The 22,498-nt window shown below is 38.8% G+C and overlaps 1 protein-coding gene across 1 annotated transcript in view; it reads right to left on the bottom strand.

The window, feature by feature from the left end:
- Positions 1-21,359, bottom strand: part of TTC37 (tetratricopeptide repeat domain 37) — a 50,209-nt gene extending 28,850 nt beyond the window's left edge. The window contains exons 1-18 of the mRNA XM_009884337.1: positions 21,270-21,359; positions 20,612-20,755; positions 19,462-19,553; positions 18,717-18,792; positions 17,194-17,334; positions 15,223-15,321; positions 15,021-15,129; positions 13,089-13,229; positions 11,331-11,432; positions 8,298-8,431; positions 7,558-7,644; positions 7,365-7,468; positions 7,126-7,252; positions 5,752-5,931; positions 4,793-4,917; positions 4,097-4,350; positions 1,055-1,157; positions 69-245 (exon numbers count right to left, since the gene is read on the bottom strand). Coding sequence (XP_009882639.1) covers positions 69-245; positions 1,055-1,157; positions 4,097-4,350; positions 4,793-4,917; positions 5,752-5,931; positions 7,126-7,252; positions 7,365-7,468; positions 7,558-7,644; positions 8,298-8,431; positions 11,331-11,432; positions 13,089-13,229; positions 15,021-15,129; positions 15,223-15,321; positions 17,194-17,334; positions 18,717-18,792; positions 19,462-19,553; positions 20,612-20,755; positions 21,270-21,359 — 2,285 coding nt within the window. The remainder of the gene's footprint in view (positions 1-68; positions 246-1,054; positions 1,158-4,096; positions 4,351-4,792; positions 4,918-5,751; positions 5,932-7,125; positions 7,253-7,364; positions 7,469-7,557; positions 7,645-8,297; positions 8,432-11,330; positions 11,433-13,088; positions 13,230-15,020; positions 15,130-15,222; positions 15,322-17,193; positions 17,335-18,716; positions 18,793-19,461; positions 19,554-20,611; positions 20,756-21,269) is intronic.
- Between the last annotated feature and the right edge of the window lie 1,139 nt (positions 21,360-22,498).

Here is a 22,498-nt window from a genome sequence, read left to right as displayed (position 1 = left end):
GTTTAGAATACTTGAGACTTATCACATCTCAAGCTGCATAGAAACTCTTGATAATAAAAAATTATTACCTTCCTCCCAGTCTGAGCAGCTCGCTTTTCTTCAGCACCTGTTTTCCTGCATTTTTACCCAGAAGGGATCCTGGAACTTGAACATTCACTTTGGTTGGTGAAATAACGTGCACGCTAGTACAGCTATCTCCGAGCAGTTTCCAGAGGCAAGAGACATCAGGACGGTGCTTTGTGGCCCTGTAATTAACGACAGAGAAAACCCGCACAACACCCATTCAGACACTTCAATATCCTTTTCTAAAAGAAAGCTCACCACTTCGAAGAGTGGCACAAACTCAAATTTAATTAATCAATGAGCTGTTTGATTATTTTTTTTTATTCAGTTTTCTTCCTATTCACATTATACGTCTAAAAGGTCAACAATAACCAAAAACCATAAAATACAAAATGCCTATGTGTCCCAACTTCGTTGGGACTAAAAGTCAGTTCTGAAAATTAGCCATTATCTACCAACGTGTCAGCTGAGTACGCCCACTCTTGCATTTCAGAACACTATCATGATATATTACAAGACATGACTCATCTGTAGAAACCTGATGGACCTTCTTCTATAACACCAGCTATCCCAAGGTTTACTTTAGGAAATTAAAGTGTTTCGTATAAAATGCAAAACAAAAAGATTGAGGGAGGGAAGGAACAATTTCCTCTCATCCACCATTTTTGGTAGAAATCCCGCCCCCCCAGCCTCATATATACCGGAGGACAGCTGGAGAAAACTGTGTGACATTTCACACTTGTATTATAATGAAGTGACTCTATCTTTAAACAAAAGAAACAAAACTGTATAATTACCATTCATTTAAGCAGCCTAAGTCCAGAACGTGCTATTCAAACCATTTTCAATAAGCACATTCTTACTTCTAGATCAGAAGCCTGGTCCATTCCATTTAGTTTAACTGAAAATCCTCAAACACTTAAATGTTATTCTTCCGCTCGTCAACCCACAATCCCAGTGGAATTTAAATAACTGAATATTTAGTACTAACCTTGTAAAAAAATCGAGAGCCTGCTCTATGTAACCCACAGCCTTCCTGTCAAGATAGTCATCAAGGGCTGATCTTGCCAGCATGAGATAGCACTCACCAAGTCCTGAAAATAAAAGAAAATATCCTCTATGAGAACAGATGCTTTTATGATATGTTTGATAAAGGAGGTAGGGTGGAAGCCTGATCAGTGTTCTGCTCGGTATAAAGGTTTATACCCTGCACGTTATGCCAAAAACAAAAGATGCACAGTGCTCACAACAGAGACTTTGCTTTTAACCTATACTGTCAAGTGTTAACTGTAGAATAATTTGAATATTAAAATAAACCTAATTAATTATAAACCCCATAGCATTTAAGGTTTGGTTTTGTTCTCAAATACTAAGTAAAGGCCTCACAAGAAACCTGCTCTGCATTGTTAAGTCTTTGACAAATACACCAACTTTCAGTTCACATGAGTTAAAAATCACTGCCAAAACACTAAAAGAAGAAAGAATGTCAATGTAGGCAAAAGGGGAAGTTGTCTTTGAAGACTTGAATCCAATATGGTTTAATCCTATTTACATAAGAAACTACTTTATATGGTGTATTAGGTCTGGCTGAGATGGAGTTAGTTTTCCCCACAGCAGCCCTCATTGGTCACTAGGGAGGCTGTGGCTACTGCGGAGCAGTGCTGGCACAGCATCAAGGCTGTCTCCCCAACATTTCCCCTCCTCAACAGTAGGCCGGGGGTTAGCAAGATTTTGGGAGGGGCTATAGCCAAGACAGCTGACCCAAAATGACCAAAGGGATATTCCATACCATATGATGTCTGCTCAGCAATAAAAGCTAAGAGAAAGGAGAAGGAGGAGGGGAGCATTCGTTATTATGATGTTTGTCTTTTGGAGCAACCACTATGTGTACCGAAGCCCTACTTCCCTGGAAGTGGCTGGACATCACCTGCTAACAGAAAGTACAGAATACATCTTTTGTTTTCATTTGCTTCCGTGCATGGCCTTGCTTTTGCTTTTCTAAATCGCCTTTATCCTAACCCAAGAGGTTTTTCCATCTTATTTTCTCCCCTCCCACCCCAACCTGCTGAGGAGGGGAGTGACAGAGCAGCTTGGTGGGCACCCGGACTCCAGCCAAGGCCAACCCACCACATAGGGAAATAAATCCAACTGTTAAAAAGGACCTGCATCTAATGCCACAATTTCTAGCATTTTGGAACCAACAACATAACTACTTGGTTTATACTCTTGCTGGCACCAGCAGTGATTCTGTCTGGCAGTAAGTCACTGGCTAGGAGTACCTTTCATTCCCAGTATTATTTTCAGTTTTGAAGCTTCGTTCCTCATGCTATCATACCCTGTACCTACACCAAACTACTAATTACAGTAGTCATGTTTTGCAAGCATCTTTATCTTGCCCCCACTAGGTATCTGTCTTGACAACACCAAAGTCCCAGGACCATGAGCTTCTTGGATGTCAAGAAGCTCTGTAACCTAAAAACAAAATTGATTTTATTCCCCAAAGTTATACATTAAAAGATATGCTGGAGCAGAGGCAGAATAAACATACCATATAGTAACACAAAAATGAAATACATAAAAAAGATGCATGCAAGTAACATCAGCAGTTATTCTCTCACCTACTAGGCACTACACTACACAACTAAATTCAGAAACTGCCTAAACTGACCAGAACAGTACCAAAAAGAACACTGATGTATGTTTCAAGAGTTTTAAGAAGGCCCACAAAAGATAGCATACCAGACTAAATATTAAACAGTCTCTTAAGAAGGTGAAGGCTGTCTTGAGACTCAAAGTAGGACCTGGAGCTAACAAATCAGAGATTAGGATGAGAGGGACTGCAAGAAGACTTAGGAGATTTAAGAAAAGAATAACTAGAGGTGACTACAGGGGGGGAAACCTTGACACCATGTGCTTACGTACTTCTAAGCATTTTATTCCATGTAAAGCTGTCAACTGTCACCTACAGACACTAAAAAAGCCATATACGTGTGCACACTTCTGCACACCACCTTTGGAAACTGCTGCTGCAGTCAGCTGTTGCCCTCTTGCCTGACAACTAGTAAAACTGCCTACCTACTCTTCACCATGGAGCTTTTGCCATGTCACTTCAGTCTGGCAAGCTCCAAGCAACAAAATTATATTAGAGGGACAACCACCCTATAACCCTTTCAGATGAAAAAATTTCCTGTTGCAATAGTAACCCAACACTTCTGACTTAGCCTTAAAAGAATCGGCTTACATTCACCCAAAAATCAAAAGGCCTTACACACAACAAAAGAACACTCTATAACTTAAAAATTCATACCAATACCAAGAGGCAAGCAGCATCTATTTCAGACGGATGTATGGGGTGAGAATGACTGAAGACTAGTGGCAGGGAGAAAGTAAACTCAACAGTTATCCATTGGCTATCAAAATTTTATATGCTCCCAGTATTTTGTATCTTGAGAATCTCAGTTCTATCATTACAAAGGAGTTCCAGTTCCCCCACTTCTCTCTGCCCCCAGCCATATGCTGAAGACCTACCACCACCCCTAACACTTGTGAGACCCCTCAGGGGGTCTGAATCACCAAAGTTAACCAAAAAGTGTGGAACGTATGGTCAGGAGCAGTAGAAAACTAGTACAGCCCACCTATTTGAAATGGCAGCCTGACTCCATTGCCTGTTAAGCCACTGTTTGACTGCTTAGATGAAACTACAGTATCCAGATGAAACTGCAGTTAGCTGGCTTCCTCTGTCTGCAATTCTCCTACCCATTTGGCCTGCTAGCTACACAGGAATAATTACTTTTCATACTCACTTGAAAGAAAAATAATCACCACTACGCATCTTGATTTAAGAGCTCTTCAGATATTTGCAGGGTACTACACACTACCTTTCATGCATGGGATCGCAGTGCTCTACATACCCAAAATCCAACCCTGTCCTTCCATGCAGGCAAACCTCAATACAAGAACCTCACCAGGACACTGAAGCACTGCAGTGTGTGGAGGGAGAAAGAGTTAACACTTTCAAATTCAGACATATTACCTTTCAGTGCAGGCACATAATCTTCTGTCTTCTTTAAGATTTGTTGATAGGTAGCTATAGCATTTTCATATTTGCCTAGAATCTGCTCGACTGCTGCAGCTTTGTAAATGCTGTACACAAGCCCTGGGTTCAGCTCACTGGCTTTCCTGAAGGACTTTAGAGCTGTTGAATAGCTACCTCTGCTCAAGTAAGCCTCTCCTAGAGACTCCCAGCAGTTGGAATCCTTTGGATCAGCCCTGACAGCTGCCTGCAAACTGAAGATACCAAGAAATAAGTTTATTTAAATAAAAGGTGATACAAGTTAACACAAATAATTTTCTTGCATTATATGTTCTCAGGACACAAACACACAATTATACAGCACTTTTAAACACAGCACAGTAGCATTTTCATCTCCAGAGCACATCATACAAGCTTAGATGTCGTACCTAATCTTGGCTCATTATTCAGTGCTATATCGTGCTTGTCTATGACAAGCCTGTCACCAGGCTGGTTAGCGCAGAACACTGGTATGCTGAAAAGACTACATTCTGCTAATTCTGAAACTGAAGACAGACAGCTTGCTCCGACCCATTTCCCATTGTTTAGTACAAGCCATCCTATAATCTGCTAACTTATTTTCAAAACTTGCCAAGATCAAGGACCATTTTAACGTGATTTACAGAAATTACTTAAACCAACCACCAGTTCTCTTACTCAGCCACTGCTTGTGACGGCTGACCAGTTCTCAGGTAGTAAAGTCCACGATGAAGCCAGGCCCATTTTGCTGTACCAGTACTCGCTTTTTCAGTTACCTCATTCAGGATTGACAGAGCAGTGTCCTAACAAAGCACCAAAAACGCCAGGTTAGCAAACACGTATGTGTAAAGAACAACGTTCTCGTTAAAGAAGAATTCTCCTAATACAGCAAACCATTAAACTGTCTAATCTTTTAATTACTGTAATGAAGAAACGTTACAGGGGCTTTTTAAAGCTGGCAGGCTGAGTGGCAAATTAGAGGAGGAAATTATCACATCTAAAGAAGTGATTGTTTCATATGTACCTGTCTTTGCAAATAGACAGTAGCTTCCTGCAGTTCTGTAGAGACTATTTTTTTAATTTTTTTTTTTTTAAACTACAAGTATTTGCAGCAAGTCAGGTACTTAGACTGACTTTCGAGATGTTCAAATGGAGTCTGTCAAAGTATGGGTTGCTTTCTTGCTCTGTGATATCATAGGTTAAGAACTTTCTATACAGTGCTATATAAGAATTTTTTTTAAATGTTCTGATGACTTTATATGCTTTTCCTGAAAGCAGCAAGGGGGGGAAAGGGTGGAGGGGGTGCGTGTGAAGAAAAGAAGCGGCAGAAGTTAATTAGGAAAGAAAACTAACTTTCTCTTCATATCACCTACTGAAAAAAATTCTTCATCTAAATCACGTATCTCCTGATTACAATGTTATAATTGATTCCACTACCATTCTCACCAGATAGATTTAATTTGGAATTGAAGCATAAAACTGAAGTAGGTCGAACTAAGAAAGCTGCTAAGCAATGACAGAACATCTGTTTTCCTATCTTATTCTCAAATACAGAGGAAACCTGAAGTGATTCCTCAAAGAGCAGGATTAACAGAAAAACAAAACAGTAGTAATCCAAAGCCCTGAAGGTACAATACCATGTCTCCAAGTTCCACACTTAAGTCTACAGCTGCTGTTCCAGATTCTTCATCAGTTCCATCCAGTTCAAAAGCCTTTTTATAGCAACCACGAGCTCTGCTTTTGTCTCCAGCAATGTCTCTGTAGTAGTTACCTAAATAACAAAAGACACTTCCCAAGTAGCTGTCCAATTTTGCAGCCTATAAGGAAATATGAATACAATATAAGACAGCATTTTGAAGGATTATACTGATGGACAGGTCCAGTGAAAACTACCTGTTCAACCTCTGCTTGTCAACTTATTTAAGCTCCTTCTGTGATACCTCTGAGTAGCTAAACTTTATTTTCAGACTTCAGAGATTACCTGAGCTTCAAATATTTGCAGAATCTGCTACAAACTGCAGGACCCAAAGCATTTTGCACATGAAATACTAACAAGCTAGTCGTTCTAGGAGAAAACAGTTCCTTCCTACATCCCATCATTTTCAAGTTCTACTCCATCTCAACCATTATGTTCATACTCTTACCATATTACATCACAATTAACTACAGCCTTTTCTAAAGTTTAAGTTCCTTTTTAGATACACTTGGCAAGTTTGTTTATATATAAAGAAACCCAGAGTCCCGAAGCAGCAGAAAACAACTTTGACAATAATAATTAAAAAAAAAGCTCACATTAAACAGTTTAGAACCAAAAGTATTGTTCACTTCAACTACATTCTCCAGTATACTCTGCTATTGAAGTGCAAAGAGTAGTCAACAATTTGAGTTGCCAACCCCTACCACGAAGTTATATGGTGAGCTTATAACGTCTAGAATCTTATTTTGTACACTTCATGTTCCAAATAAAGATTGGGAACAGGCTAAATCTTTTGGATTCACATTTTTACCTGTTCAGAGAAAAAGCCACAACCACCAAAAACTCAACGACCAGGAAAAGTATATAAATTGTGGGGTTTTGCAGACTTAATTCCTTGGACAGACATTGAAGCTCTTAACGCCATTGTCATTTTTTTTCCTTTCTCTTTTTTCAATTTGAATTTTGCCCTCCCCATTTCAAAATGGCTTCAAAGATCTACATTGGTAATCTAGAGGCCTAAACTTTAGAGCTCTCACGGACAGAAGATTGAGGGAATCATCACTATGTTTAGCTAAATCAAAGGCCTCAAGAATTATGTGAAAAGAGGAAAACAAAAGCAGGGAGATTCCAGGGCACTACACAGCTCCCTGCAATGTGTTTTTGCACAACTGAACTTGGTTTACAGGCTCTGGAAGCCTGTAAATGGTAACAAGCAGAATATTCAAGTCTGCCCTTCCCATCAGTGTATTTTCCATACTTGGTTTCTGATACAGGAAACCACTAATTCTACATGAATAGTTAAAGCAGCCTTTACCTTCAAGAACTGAGTGAGTGCTTTTCCTTTGTCTTTTTTTGTCTCATCGCTCATAAACCAGTATGTGAGCCCCAGGTACTGATGATACTCTGCAGTTTCAGCCTTCCTTTCAATAGCATTTAGAAAACTAAATAAAAGGAACAGAGGTTGGATCAGATAAATTCTCAAAAGCTGTGAAACACTATATTCTATTCTCCCCCCACATTTCCCTGTTAGAGGAAAGAAAAATATAAATCTACCTTCTTTCTGCCTGTTCATAATTCTTTTGGGAGTAATGGACGAAACCCTCTAGAGCATGGGACTCAGCCAGATCAGGGTGGGACAACAGAAGTTCTTGTGAAATCTGCAAAAGAATGTTATTCTTCCCTAGTTATTTCCTCTATGAAACCAAGAATTCTAGTTAGCGTACAGGAATGACAATACAGCACTAACCTTTGAAGCTTGATCCATTAAACCTTTGTTTAGATAAGCCTGACCTCTGATAGCTAAAACCACTGGATCACTGCTTGCATCCACAATCTAGAAACCCAAGTAATAGACATGATCAAGTTATTCTCTCCCCAGATTAAGAAATCAAAGGTGTCAAAAGCAGGCAGACTGTGTGAAGATAAAGACAAGAACACATTGAGATAGAATACCCTTGAGAAGCCTTAGACAGAGTAATTTTGATGGAGAAAAGGGAGAAGACTGTAGAGAGCAAGGACAAAGGTACAGAAGTCTGAACAAGAGGAACGAAACTGTGAAACAAAAACGAGTGGAAGCAACTTCTGCCTAAAGCTTAACCATTCGATCTTAAAGTAATATGCTCTTGGTCATGACTAATGACAGGTGTATGAAGGACATGGGGAGTAGGGTTATAACAATAATTCAAATTAAGATGAACAACAGCCATAGAACTAGCAAGAATCCAGCAATACTGAGCAAGACCAGACAAGGTCAAAAATGACAGCTTCTGAAATTAGAATTTTGAGTGAAAAAGTTGTATCAAAGCCTAAAAAAGCAGAGAAGGAAGGAGTGTTTGGATAATACCATAATTGGTAGGAGTTGTCTAAATCACTCAAAACATAAAAGGGAGGAAAGGGGAGAAATACGCAGCTTGAGTTTTTCATACAGAAGGGTGACAGCACTTTTTTAAATAAAAAAAAAAAAAACATTTTAGTCAATGAACATACCTGCTCAAGTGATTTAATGGCTTCTTCTGCAGCGTCGGAATCACCTATTTTAATCAAAGCCTCTGCTTTCAACTGAAGGATAAGGTTCTTCCACCGAAGGCTAGGACCCTCAGGAGTTCCAAGAGCCTCAAGAGCTGTTGACAAGACAAAAGTTTCATCAAGTAACAACAGAAAAAGGAACTACAAAGAGCACCCCTGTTCCTACTATTTTTTAAATCATTAATGACAATTTTTCAATCTAATAGAGCACCACTTCATAGAAAAAAAAAATTTGACTGCTCTCCCCCATGCTGAAGAAATGGTTCTGTAAAATTTCTATCCATTCAAGTTTAAAAGTTAAATCAATTTTAGAAAGGTCCTCTCAGACATGTGGAGAGACTGATTGCTTCCTAGCTGGTGGCCTTTATAAATGGAATGCTACATTTTTCCAACCTATGTTCTGAAGAAGCAATGACCTTTCAATAAACAAGTTGTTCTACACTTCAGTGTTTAAAGAAAAGAGTATTACTGAAACCAGGGATTTAACTCTGTGCCTGTGCAGAGGTAACTTTGTACCTTTCTACTCAGTACTGATTACTTCTCCAATACACAGTATAATCTCACCTCAGAGGATAAGGGTATCTCTCTTGAGCTTCAGCATCCTCCAAAAGCAAGAACTTTCTGAATAGCTTGATTAACTATATTTATTTTCACATACAATGAACTTTAGTCTGATTTGATACAGCCAGTGAGACAGGCCAAGCATAAAGCAATGGTTTGCCAGAATTCTCTCCAACTTTCCACACACCACTTGGACTCAAGGATACTTTCTGCATCAACAGCATCTTTTAGCAAGGCACAATAGCTTACCTTACGCCTTGCATTGAGAAACACCACTTACTTTGTTTGTTCTGAGCCTGCCAGCTTTTAGTTTCATTTAGGACTGACCAGACATCACTTTGGAAAACAAAACACTTGATTTTCACTTATCTTCCATATCACTTGCAACTTCACAATTTTCAAAATCGTCTCTTCTCCAGGCTGGAAAAGGACTTTACAGGCTATTTCCTTGTTCTCATATGCTGCATTTTCCATACATTTGATCATCCTTATTACTAGTCTAATAACTTCCATCACTATTTTCTTTTTGAGAAGGGGTGGATGGGTACCAAAACTGCACACAGATTTCACCATGCTGCTAAAGTTCTTAAAGCAACTGCACGTTGGTGCTTCGTTTCAGTAATGATTCCCTTCCCTGTAATCCCTAAGATTTGACTTGCCTGTAAAGCACAGAAGGGGAAAGAAACAGTGCTACTTTTTCATACAAAATGAGGACCTTTCTGCTCTTTACTTCAGCAAGACTGTACAATAGCTTTGTGGGAACATTTCTTCCCACAACAGCATGATTTTGCATTTAAGACTATGGAATTTCATTCATTATTTTAACACCCAGCTACCCACTACTATCTAGCAATCTTCTCTTAGAGTTTTGCAGTCTGCTTTGAATAGCAGCAAACTTTATAACCTTATTACTCAACATTCACAAACAATCAGAAAAAAAGGATGAACAACACAGGTATTGGTGAAAACGTCAGGGACATCTTCCAGCCTGAAAACAGACGTTATTACTATAATGTGCTTTAGCTTTTGACTTATTTAAAACAACAAAAACCACTCAATGCTACAACTCTACTTCTTAACCCAAGGTTGCTAACTTTCCTCAACAGTCTTTTAAGAGATCTATCAAGTACCACCTGGAAATCAAAGACTGTATTACTTCCTTATCTAGTTGCTCGTAAACTCCCTCCAGGAGTTCTAAAAAAAACAACTTTACTTTACAGAAGCCATGCTGTCTATTCCCCAGAATAATTTTTCTACATAAATCCCCTAATTCTCTTCTTTCAGTTTTAACTCATTCAACCACTAAACTTATCAGACTTGTCGATGGTTTCCCTGATCTTTCCTATAACCCTTTTTAAACTTTAGTGCTAAGCTATCTACCTCCAAGCATCTGGGTGCAAAGACAGTTTAAGCAAGCAATAACATAATCCCTTTAGCACATCAGTAATTTCATTTTTATGGTCCTTAGTCAATTTCTAGGTCAGTATCTCATAATTCCCTACTGCTAATTATTCTTGTCTTGTTTTATAGCAACTTCTATTAATGCTATAATAACAGACAAGTTGTTTGAAATCCCTTGAAAGGAAGGGTCATAGTGTACAGTCACCCTGACTTCTTCCACACTGAACACAGATGGGAAAACAATTACATTTTCATCCTTTCTGCAATAAATTTATTTTTACCTCCTTTGTTCTGATATCACATTTCCTCTGCCCAAATGTATAGTCCTTTTGAATCTCCCCTGCTGTCAAGTACTTCCCCTTGCTTTTAATAATTTCCCATGACTGTTTAGACAGGTTGGCATACTTACACTGCTTCAAGTCTTTCTTGAGAAGTTTTTCATTGCATTTGTCCCTGTCAGAAAAAAGTCCACTTTGGCTGCCGCTTCATTTATAACCATCAGATAATGGCTCTATTCAGATTAGATATGCATCACTAGATCATAATAACTGCCCTCATTGCTGGATAGCAGAGATGGAGTTTTACAATCAGTGAGACTTCTTAAGATGCAGTTGTACTATGCAACATTTCTGCATTTTACATTAACTTGATTAGAATCTTATCTTTCAAGTCTAAATATGAAGTCTACCAGACTACAAATTCGTGACACCTACCCTTGTGGTTTCAGGCAATCGTCTGCTGTTCGGCAGAGTTGGTCAACTACCAGCTGAAGAAGCACATTAGAACATGCAAACCTTCTAAACATAAACCATTAGACAGCTTTCTGGTTCTGATCAGCCAAGTATTTTCTCTTTTCCTGAGACTAAGCAGCAAAAGGTGCTTTTCAGTTGTCATAAACCAAGAGGTGCAGGGGACAGCAGCACAAGCCATGAGACTGCAAAAAGCAAAGGCCTACCATGCAAAGGCCACATTGGCTGGACTAGAGAAAGTGGTGTACCCCTGCAGTTGCTCTTTCAACTTACAGGCACCCACCTCGATTGCAGCACAGGACAGCGTCCCTGTGTTTATGAATTTTCAGCTGTGCCTCTGCCAAATAATGCCATGCTGGTGGACACTGGCTAGTCTTCTGCAAACCTAATAAAAGAAGAATTTTAAAAAGGCACCAAAAAACATTGCTTCGGGCTGCAGAGACACTGTAGCTGGCAAATGCTGGTATTGCCACATAATGCCATCTAAAACATACTATCAATCACATAATAAGACCTGCAGTTAATTTTTTTCTTTGAGTCTTAGTTTAAACTGTTTTAGATATACAAGCCTCCATACAGTAAAGCAAAGACTAAGAAGCATACAAGCTTCTGTTAGGCTTAAATTTGCATATAACATTACATACACAGAAAAGAAAAAGGGGGAAAAGTGAGGATATATACAACACTGGCTTAAGGCGCACTTTTGATTCAAAAAGAAAGAAGTTCTTCACTTTGGTCAGACATTAACATCAGCAGCCTGTAGACTGCTTTATAAAGTTTTTCTTAGAAACCAAAGAAAAGCCTACAGAACTTCAAGGCAGCAAAAAAACGATGGCAAGAGCGAACAGTGTTTCACTGAAACTTCCTGATAAACTTGCCTTAATTAAAGATTCAGTAATAAAACTGAGTTTGAGTCTTCTGATATATATATACACACACTACTGCTACTAAATAATGCCTTGAAACTTTAATGCCTAAAACGCAAACACTTAACTTACTGGGAAACACATTACTTCCAAGCTTTATGCATTTACACATTATGCCAAAAGCCTTGGCCTTTGCATTCTCCCCTTCATGAGCCGAGTATTACACATAAAAAGAAAAATAAGTAAGTGAAATTATTTGAGAGATGTTTCTTTTGTTAAAAACAGGTTGCATCTTTTGTCAAAACATCCAACGGCACGTAAGCCCGAAGAATTTGTTTTCTATGGTAAACTTTCTCCTCTTAACCAACTGAAATTTTTATTTCAGATTTTAGGCAAGACATGTTATTTCACGGTACGTAAGCTACTGCAGAGTATTGTAGAATATTCCAAAATTCAGTTTCAGAAACAATCTTATTCTGCATAGTCTGACTGACTCCTAATGGCTTAGATCCCAAATGCTTGTTTACCCAGCTTTCTCATAAGCTGTTTCAAATTTTCCATGGCCAGCACAGTGAGAGTGGAGAATCCTATTTTCCCACTAGTATACTTATGAGTCATTTTCAAAGAGCTTTGCCATGCCAGTATAAGGAAGATAATTACAGATTAGTAAGACAACTCTTCAGCAAATCTGGCTACTATAAGAAAAACAATTCTCCAATATTTCTCTTGAGATACATTGTGTAAACACTTGTATTGAGTAAGTGCTAAAGAGTTCTTAAAATGATGTAACTTTAAAGAAAAGTCATCTTTGTTCAGGTATAGAAATGCAGTGACTAGATTAGGGGAGCTGCACTGTATTTTACTTTACAAATTCCATATTCCTTCATGAATTGCTATTGCTGTATTTACTGCTTCATCTAGGCATTTCCTCAATAACAGTCAGATTAAAAAAATGTTTCAACTTGAGCACACTGAAATACTACAGAGCTGACCATAATGGCAATGACAGACTTCAAAGATGTTATACTTAAAGCTATACTTACAAAAAATTCAATGCCGAAACAGAGGAAGTGTTGAGTATTCTTTTTAAATCTAGCTGGTCTTAGAACTGGCAAAGTACTATGCAAGTGTAAGATTTCAAAAATATCCACTTATACATCATATTACATATTTACCTTCAGTAAGACTCTTAACAGCCTCCTTGTATTTCCTTTCTTGCAGGCATTTTATACCAAAACCAATGATGCCTGGACCACTATCTGCATCCATCTCCAAAAGCCTAGAAAAATAGTGCAGGGCCTCTTCTGACAAAGTACCTAGTTTCAGAAAAAGAAATATTTAACAGAGTTTTAGATTTAAAAAAAAAATGCAAAAGCATACCTTATGTACATAAATATGATGCTTATCCTTTGAGCTCAAGGTAATAAATTTAACAACGAAATTTTTTTCCAAAGGTACTACATACTTATCACCCTCCACCTCCAAAACCAAACCCAAAAACCAAGCAGTAATCTAAACACCTAGTACCACCAAACAAAATAAACTGTCAGTCTGAAACCTAAATTACCTGTTAAATAACAAGTATAATTCCTTAATTAATGACAACTAACTCCTTCATATGCTTTTCATGTAAGCCCAGCCAAATGCCCACATGTCAAAATCTGCCTCAAATAAATCAAGCAGTTTCCTTCCAGAGTAGGCCTTGAGTACCTACAAATTTGCTGTGATGAGCGGGCTGAAACAGTCTTGCTGTGAAACCACATAATTTAATATCTTGACTTAATTTTAACTGATGCCACTAAATTTTTATGCTTGTGTTTAGCTGTGATTGCAGGCTTGGCAGTCCTTGCTTAAAGCAACTGTTGTGACTTGCAGCAACAGTCTTTGAACTACTATTTTCTTTAAAAATTTATGGACTCATTTGACATACAGGTTGTCTTTCATTTGCATTTGATAAAGGTGACTAATAACGCATCTGAGTTACCAGCCCACAAGTTTGGGGCATGAAGGACTATGACGTGGTTGGAATAACTCAGGTATAAACAAGCCGCCTTACTAAAACCTAAGCATCCTCCTCCCCGCCCCAAGACGGCTGTGGGATGGTGAGATGTTGTGAGAGCATGACTATATAAGAACTGTGCCAGTCAGGTGCTCCTTTTTCTTTCGAAATTAGTTTCTGCATGTTTCTCTGAACTGTAAAGCATTCTCATGTGGAAATGAGAGCCTGAGCCTCATTTGTCTTCATCTTTTCCAATCAAAGTGAAAAATTCTCTCTTATGTTGCTACATTATTCCATGAAGCCTACCTTCAAAACTGGAAAAGCCACTCTTCTACCTAAGCTGAAAGTTATTTCTCTTTATATAAACCAGAGGAGGTTTTTCCTGATTTTCTTTCCTTGTATAAAAAAAGAAATAAAATCAACTTCTGATGCCCTGAACAACTACTAAATTTTGGTCTTCATTTTATTATTTTTGAAAACGCTGAGGAAGCGTCCAACACTATTGCAATGTTGTTTAGTGACCTACTGAAAACAGCAATTGTATACTTTCAAATCCCTGCACCAATGAACACACCACATTGTGTTTCTCTTTCATGAGATTCTCCTTTTCTACTTAGAACAATTATCTAAACTGATCTGTTTATTCCTTATTCACCAGGCATTCTCTAGAAGAAAGTTTCACAAATGTTAGGGGTTTTTTGCTGAGAGATTTTATGCGTCAAGAATATCTTAAGTGCAACCCGTCCTCAGCCTTAGGGCACCGGTTAACATTCTCCACTACCTTTCTAAGCTCAGGAAGCTAACCTTCCTTTATCTGGAGAGGCTGCTTTCAAGTTTCATAAGGCATTTTTTCTTCGTGACTTTGTACATTGCCAGAGTTGGACCTGCAGAAGCTTTTTGCCAACTTACAGTCATCACTCAGTTACAGGGCTAGGAAATCACAAATCATAGGAACAAACACTTTTCCAGACAGGCAGAAATAAAACATGAAATTAAATAGTGCACTTGTACTGGGTCATGAAGGGTAAACACTGGTAAAAAGATTGTCACAAAACGTTATAAAATAAATAATTTAAGCCCCAAAAGTGTCTAAATCCATCCTACTCACCTGACTGAACAAAGTGCAAGCAAAGTACTTCTAAAGGATAACTCACAGTAGGATACAAAGCCATCATATCATGACAGGCCTTTTCCAACCTAGCCGTTTCATGAGGGAACTTGAAAAGGAAAAAATAAAGTTATGTTTGTGAACTATAAGATGTGGAATATTACAACTATTCACTGATGAAGATAGAATAACATAACCTTACCTTTGACAAGCACTGAATAAAGTCCTTATAAAGATTTTGGTGGTCTTCACCAGGAACAGGGTCAGCAGAGTTCACCGCGTGTTCAAATGCGGTCAAAAGCTGAAATAAGAAATAATTAAGAATGCAACAAACAATGACTCTAGGAAAACACTATTTTCATAGAATAGACTATTTCAGTTGGAAGAGACCTACAACAATTATCTAGTCCACACACTTGACCACTTCAGGGCTGACCAAAAGTTAAAGCATGTTATCAACAGCATTGTCCAAATGCTTCTTAACCAGTTACAGGCTTGGGGCATCAACCACCTCTCTAAGAAGTCTGCCCCAGTGTTTGGCCAGCCTCTCGGTAAAGATATGCTTCCTAAAGTCCAGTCTGAACTTCCCCTGACACAGCTTTGAACCATCCCCACGCGTCCTGTTGCTGGATCTCAGGGAGAAGTAATCAGCACCTCCTTCTCCATGTCCTCTCTTCAGGAAGCTGCAGAGATCAATGAGGCCTCTCAGTGTCCTTTTCCCCAAACTAGACAAACCCAAGTCCTTTGCTGCTGCTCACAGGACATGACTTCCAGCCCTTCCATAGATACATGTTATTATCTGGATCCTACTCATTAAGTTTACACTAGTACTGCGAACAGAGAAAGTCAGAAAGCAAGTTCCTTATCATGAAGCAGTACTGAAATAGGATCCAAAGCACATTAATTGTCCAGTACAAGATGAAGCAGTAACATACTATTTCATAATGGAAGATAGGTAGAAGGAAGGCAAAATTTGTAAGACCATAGATTCTTCTGCATACCCAATCCCAACTGAAAGGACTTGGTACCACAAAACCTAGCTTACCTACCCTCTACAGTTAGCTGTCAGCCCTACCCCCTGCTTTAGGCTAGAAATCTAGTCTTTTATTTCTTGACTCCTTATACATGGGAGAACACAAGCACCAGAGTGCAGGTGACCAAACAAGCATGCTAAACTAAAAGTTGCCCACAGCTCAGAACAACTGAAATGCTGAATGGGAGGCTGCCTTCAATCCCACACCCTTCCAGTTTCAGATGCTTTAGTCAGAAATGCAGCAAACTGTGCATTTGCACGTGAAACCCATTCCTGATATTTATGCAACTTTTTCCTTTTTTTTAACTCCTTGTCCCCATAAAAGAAAGTAGAGCTACCTGCAGCACCTCTTTTCTATAATAGCGCATAAATCAGAGCATTTGGCTTCTCAAGAAGTAGAGATCCAGATTAAATTTTCTTATCTCTCAAATTATTTCAATTTGTATTTTCCACCTTTCTTGAGCACTGCTATCAACCAGATTGGTGATGAGAAATTCCCATCCTTGAATGAGGTTCATCTTGCAAGAACAGACAAAATTAACTTCGGCCATAGAGAACACAGGATCAGTATAAATTCCTGATCGTTCTGTTTGCTCCAATCAGCTTTGACATTCTCTTAAGAAGTGAAAACTTAAAAACTATAGGGGAAAAGAAAATTTGAATCAAAACACTGCTATCTAGGAAAAGCACCAGGTACGAAGAAATAGAAAAACAGCACAGAACTACCTCTTCCACCCTGGAGAAACACAGGGGGGAGTTTCTTGCTTTGAAGAACGCCTACATTATAGATTCTGATGAAGCTTATGAGCGATGCTTCTTGTAATGTGCAGAGGTAGAACAACACATCACTATGCTACAGTGCAATCTTGGGGTCCTGCAGCACTCAAGAGGCAGTTAATGAAAGAGTTCCAGGACAACCGCTTGGATTTAGGTGCTTTATTCCACCTAAGGCCCATCTCAGGCTGCTGCACCCTCACTGTTTCTGTCAGAAGACTGAATCACCCACCTTTTACTGAGAAGTTTAGTACCACTGAACATTAATGAAACAAATAGTCACAAGATTTGCATGGGTTTCCATTTCAAGTCTAGCTGCACTGTGCATATATATGTATCTATAGCAGTAGGAGTGAGAAACATTACCGACTGCTCAGTCTTATTATCCTGGTTCTGTGTACCGTCTTTCAGTAACTGGATCATCTTCTTCCAAAGTTGATGAAGCTCTGCCTTTTCCGCACCTTCCTCCTGTTTCATTCGTATTAGTTTCTGCCATGTTTCAGCCACCTGTCAAGAGGAAACAAATAAATCAAGCTGTCACTCTCTAAATAATTGGATGTCTAATTCAAGCTTTCCAATTACTGTCAACTCTACCATACTAGGGTACAGAACAGAGCAACATTTAAAGTAACGACCCAGATTTACCTGCTTTCTGATTAAAGCAAAATAACAAGTCCCAAAGCATTGTGTGGGACCTGTCCACCTTCCAAGGTATAGTAAAGAAGGGAGGCAACATCAAGAGCATGAATTCTGACTCTGGTTCCTGGAGGAAATCAGCAATAAAAATAGACCTCAACAGTCCTTTGATAAGCTCTGAAGAAAAAAATGGAAGCCTTGTTGGATCTACAGCACTACTAACAGAAACAGAAAAACAGCAGCAGTACTTGTTGAAATTCAGTGTGGAAAAATCAACAGAATTGAAAAAGAGAAAATAGGACCCTGAAGCCGAACTTGTGGTTTTGTGTTGCACATAGAGCAAGTCTGCCTTTATATGATAAACTATTAGCATTGAATTTTGCTTCAGAAACTGGTATACACGGAGGCTTTGGAGCTAATTAATAGTGTTGAACCTGATGCTATGAGATATGAAAATTTTTTAATTTTCCATTTTTGGAGGAAAGGCAAGAAGCTGACATGGAGTAAGACCATGCACTACCTTGTAAGAAAGCAAGCTTTTTGAAGAGTAAAGAATGAATAGCATAACTGCAAAAATAAGTATCCCGCAACACAACTATAGAGACTATAGACAAAGTTACTGTTGAACTATTCAGGCATTTAACAGCTCCACCTCGTGGTAAGCTGACAAGAGTCACGACTATTTTGCAATGATCATGTTGACACGGACTTTGGTGAGCTGAAGCTTGGGCTGCCCTGCAGCAGCTTCACCGGTTGATACCGTTGTGCACAGAATGCAGTACATAAGCAACAGGCAATGGAGTTCAACTTGTGTACAAATTCCACCTTACCCTCTGGCATGAAGTATCAGGGACACTCGAGGAAGGGATCACGGCACCAGTGAAGGGCTAATGAGATACCTAGCTAACTGGCCAAGCTTAGGCAAAGGACACCTAACTCACACATACTGCACGCAAACGTGCATTTGGAATCATGCTTGACTTCTAGAAGTAAGACAGAAGAGTGATGTTCCACCCTTTCAGCCTGTATACTAACATCCTTTGCCAAGTTTTGTCAGTTTAATGGATTGCACCCAAGCCTTACGCAGTGGAAAAAAAAAGAACATAGTTAAAAGCAGTTCTTCCTGGCAGTGGTCCAGGAGACCTTAAGTGGTCTGTGGCGGAAAAAATTGAGAATTCCTTGATAAAGAGTAGTTAGTTCTAATAAAGTGGAAACTTCTTGTTAGAAGAGAGAAAGTAAAGCACTCAGCCTACCTCTACATATTTCTTTTCTTGATGATATAGGTCCACAAGCTTGTTACATACATCACACCATTTCTGCTTGTCACCACTAGAATGGAGAAAGAAAGAAAACACCGCACAAAGAAGCTAAGTTTTCCATAAAATAGTATAATGTTTTTCAAATTCTGACAAATCATTTTTAGTAGGTTCAGCTACCAAACAAATATTTAGAACAAATACTATAGATCGCCCTAACAGTTGTACTCATTGCTGTTATAACTAAGTAAAAAAAAAAATACTTTAAGGGATTGTACTTTTCTTTTTGAACAATTTTCAAATTAAGGAAACAAACTGAACACTCCAGTCAGCTACAGTGAGAGCTGAGAGTTACATTTGTTTTAGAAATGTACCTGTATGAATCAGATAACATATATTCTGTGATCTTAAAGCAGAGAAAACCAAGCGTACTTATTAAAGCAGACAATGAACTACCAGAGCTAAATGCTTCAAGGCAGTGAGTTTAAACATAGGATGTAGGATAACATTAGAATTCTCTACACTATTAACCACAGGTACAACTATTCCAAGAGTTTTCGCCCTATCAAAAGGGACACATCAAGAAACCTTATACAGGTACAAAAAACCTTAGTAACAAGTGCTTACCCACTGATGTAACAAGGCTTAAAAAATCCAAACTTTCAGACTGTCCTATGTATCAGTGATGGTATTCACTGTACTAGTAATTTTAGACTGAATTATGGTATTCAATATTATTTACCTTTCATAGAGTTGCAAGAGCTTTTGGTAAACATCTGCTAAGTCTCCTCTGACATCTGTTTGGTTGGATTTCTCATATAAATTTGCTAATCCCTTCAAAAAAATATTTAAAAAAAAAAGTAAGATTTGTTGTAAACAGTTATGTGTTACAAGGACACTGAAAGTTCTGCCAACAAAAATTATTCCATTGCCTTCAATGGGGTCAAGTGTTAATGCAGAAATCTCCGAGCAGAATCTACATTGATAATTCTGTACAACCTTCTGAATCTACTTATTTTAAATGAAAAGCTTTCCTTGCTTTCTTGACTAATATCAACAACTATTTGAAACCTGTATATATTACATAATCTTGTCTGCATAATAGACAATATACAAAGCATGCTAAGTCATACAATAAAAGACCTATATCCAAGTATCATACTGTCTTGTATAGTAACAGAAAGCCAGAATCTAATTGCAAAACAACTGAGGACATTTCAATATACCTTGAAATCAGGCACCAGCAGTTATACTGTAAAAAGCTATTTATACTGAAAACACTAAGAACCTTACCATCTCAGAAAAATATTGATCATTGGTATCTAAGAGACAGACTTAATATGCAACCTTATGCTTCACAACAAATAACACAACCACATGTTGTAACTATACACTGTTACAGGTTGTCATGCACACACCACCCAGCACACAGCTATTTTAAATATATACTATTGCTTTTAAGTAACAAGATTCAGTAACAATCCACTTCATGATGGAAGCTACAAAAATAACTTAGAAAAAACATTTTATCTTTGATGGGAAAAGCATTGTCAAATATTTATTGAGCTACAAGCATGGAAATTCCTAAGCATGGATGAATTTATGTGTTTCAAGTCATGTTCTCCCTTGCACATTTCACTGCTATCTAGTCTGCAGAAGAAATACAAGCTTAAATATACTGAAACTAAAGTTCGCCCTGCTATACATACAGAGCCACCCATGGCTTTACTTCAGACACACAAATAATACAAACCTCAGCTTCTCCAAAGCTTCAGTAGAACTACAGGCCTCAAGAAAACATGATACAAGTCTCAGCTCTGCTTTCTTCTCATTTTTAACTCCACAGTGATACTTTTCAGAGAAAGAAAAAGCAAGTCTGGACATTCACGTACCTGCCATGCCAGTAACTGGTTTGGTTCAAGTTCAATAGCCTTCTTATATGCTCCTTTGGCCTGATCAGGCTGCTCCAACTCAGCAGCTGCCAGGCCAATAAATACCCAAGCATTGTAGTTATTTTTTTCTTGCTTCAAAACTGCCTAGAAATACACAATTTTAAGCAAAAATGACAAATGAAATGCATCTTATAGATCCAGGTATTGAGTTTTGTTGTTACACTTTGCTGTATTATTCTGTATGGTAATATTAGAAGTTAACCTATTTTTAGGAAAAGTCTAAGATTAATAACTTCAGCTTTTTATGCCAGAGAATGATTCATATCTGAACTGTTCTGCCAGTAACCATATCTGCAGTTCAGCCATTAAAGCACTCCTGTCGAAGTCTGGATTAGAAATGGATTATTATCAGTACCATTCTAGACTTAATATACTTATCACCACATATAAGCAAATGCAAAAGGGAAGGGGAATAAAGGTTTACCTGTAGGCAACCAATATGAATGACCAATGAAGTTAAATCTGAAAATCAACCTTAATTTATTAATCTCAACTAATAAAGCATTCCACACTCAACATTGCTATACAGCGGTAGGGATATGGGGACAGCAAACAAAGCGTGCAAAAAATATGACCTTCCAAGTATAAAATTAATTACCTTGCAATGTTTTAAGGCTTCCTTATATTCTTTATTTCGTATTGCATCTCTAGCACTCTTCAATGCTGCCTTCACTTCCTTGTTCGACATTCTGGCTACTAAATAAAAAGGACGTATAATCAGTGCTTATGAAAAGATATACTGATCTCAAAACATTGTTTACATCCCACTGTAATTGCATAGAGAGCATTTTAAACACAGAAATATAGCGCAATACACAAAAACACATACAGCACTAAAAACTGCTGAAACAAAGAACATGGTTAAAATTAGTCACTTACGCTTAGCTCCAATGCAGGATTAAGTCAACATTCCAAACAGTTAAATGATAGAAAGTAGCTATCCCAGAACGGAATTTTGGTTCAGGTTTAAGATGAATTTAAATGGGACGTGTTATGCGACAGTCACTATACTTAAGACTCCTAGAAAGACATCCTGCATGCAGTTTCTTTTAAAAGAGGCATTGCTAAGCAGTGAACTGTGCTTAAGAGGCATATTGCAGGGGACATCTGCTCAAGGGGTTCCCGAGGATCACAGTTGTTCCTGCCTGCAGCCCACAGCAGTACCAGGGCCAGCCCGCTACAGTCACCCATGCTCAGGGGTGCTCCGCGACACCCCTCGCCCTTCACGCGGCTGACGGCACAGCCTGCTTCCCACCGCAGCTCCCCCGCAAGAAAGAACAAGCATTTCAAGGACACATCAAAGAGGCGTTTGCGCTTTTGAAGCCTGGCATAGTCATGCACTGTTTTGGTGTATACGGTAAATGTTTTGCCACAAATGAAGTTTAGAACCACCGCTGTCAAGACTGCCTAAATGGTATGAGGCTGAGAAACAGCACTTGCTGCTGCAGGCACTGAAAGAGACGGAAAAAGCAACAAGCTGCAGAACAAAAAAACCTTTAAGCACCTGAAGAGCAAGAGATAAAGAGCGGGCCTAGAGATAAATTACTAATGAAAGGACAAAGGAAAAGGGCGGATTTCAAAGATTCCCTCAGAGCCTACAAAAACATAACGAAACCTGCCAAACCTACATCGCTCCACAGCTCCGGGAGATAAATTTTCTTCCTCGGAGTGCACAGACCCCCCGATCACCACAAACACCCGCCCTCGGTGACACTTCCAAGCCTGAGCTCCATTTTCACCTACAGAGAACACAGACACCACGTCAGCGCAAAACCGGTGCCGCCTCGGCGGAGGTGGGCTCCGCAGGCCTCCCCCGCGCCGAGGGGG

The sequence above is a fragment of the Charadrius vociferus genome, unplaced genomic scaffold (genome assembly GCF_000708025.1).
Source record: "Charadrius vociferus isolate BGI_N301 unplaced genomic scaffold, ASM70802v2 scaffold744, whole genome shotgun sequence".
Classification (NCBI taxonomy): domain Eukaryota; kingdom Metazoa; phylum Chordata; class Aves; order Charadriiformes; family Charadriidae; genus Charadrius; species Charadrius vociferus.
Note: the sequence above shows the minus strand (reverse complement) of the source record. Positions and strands in the feature narration are given on the sequence as shown.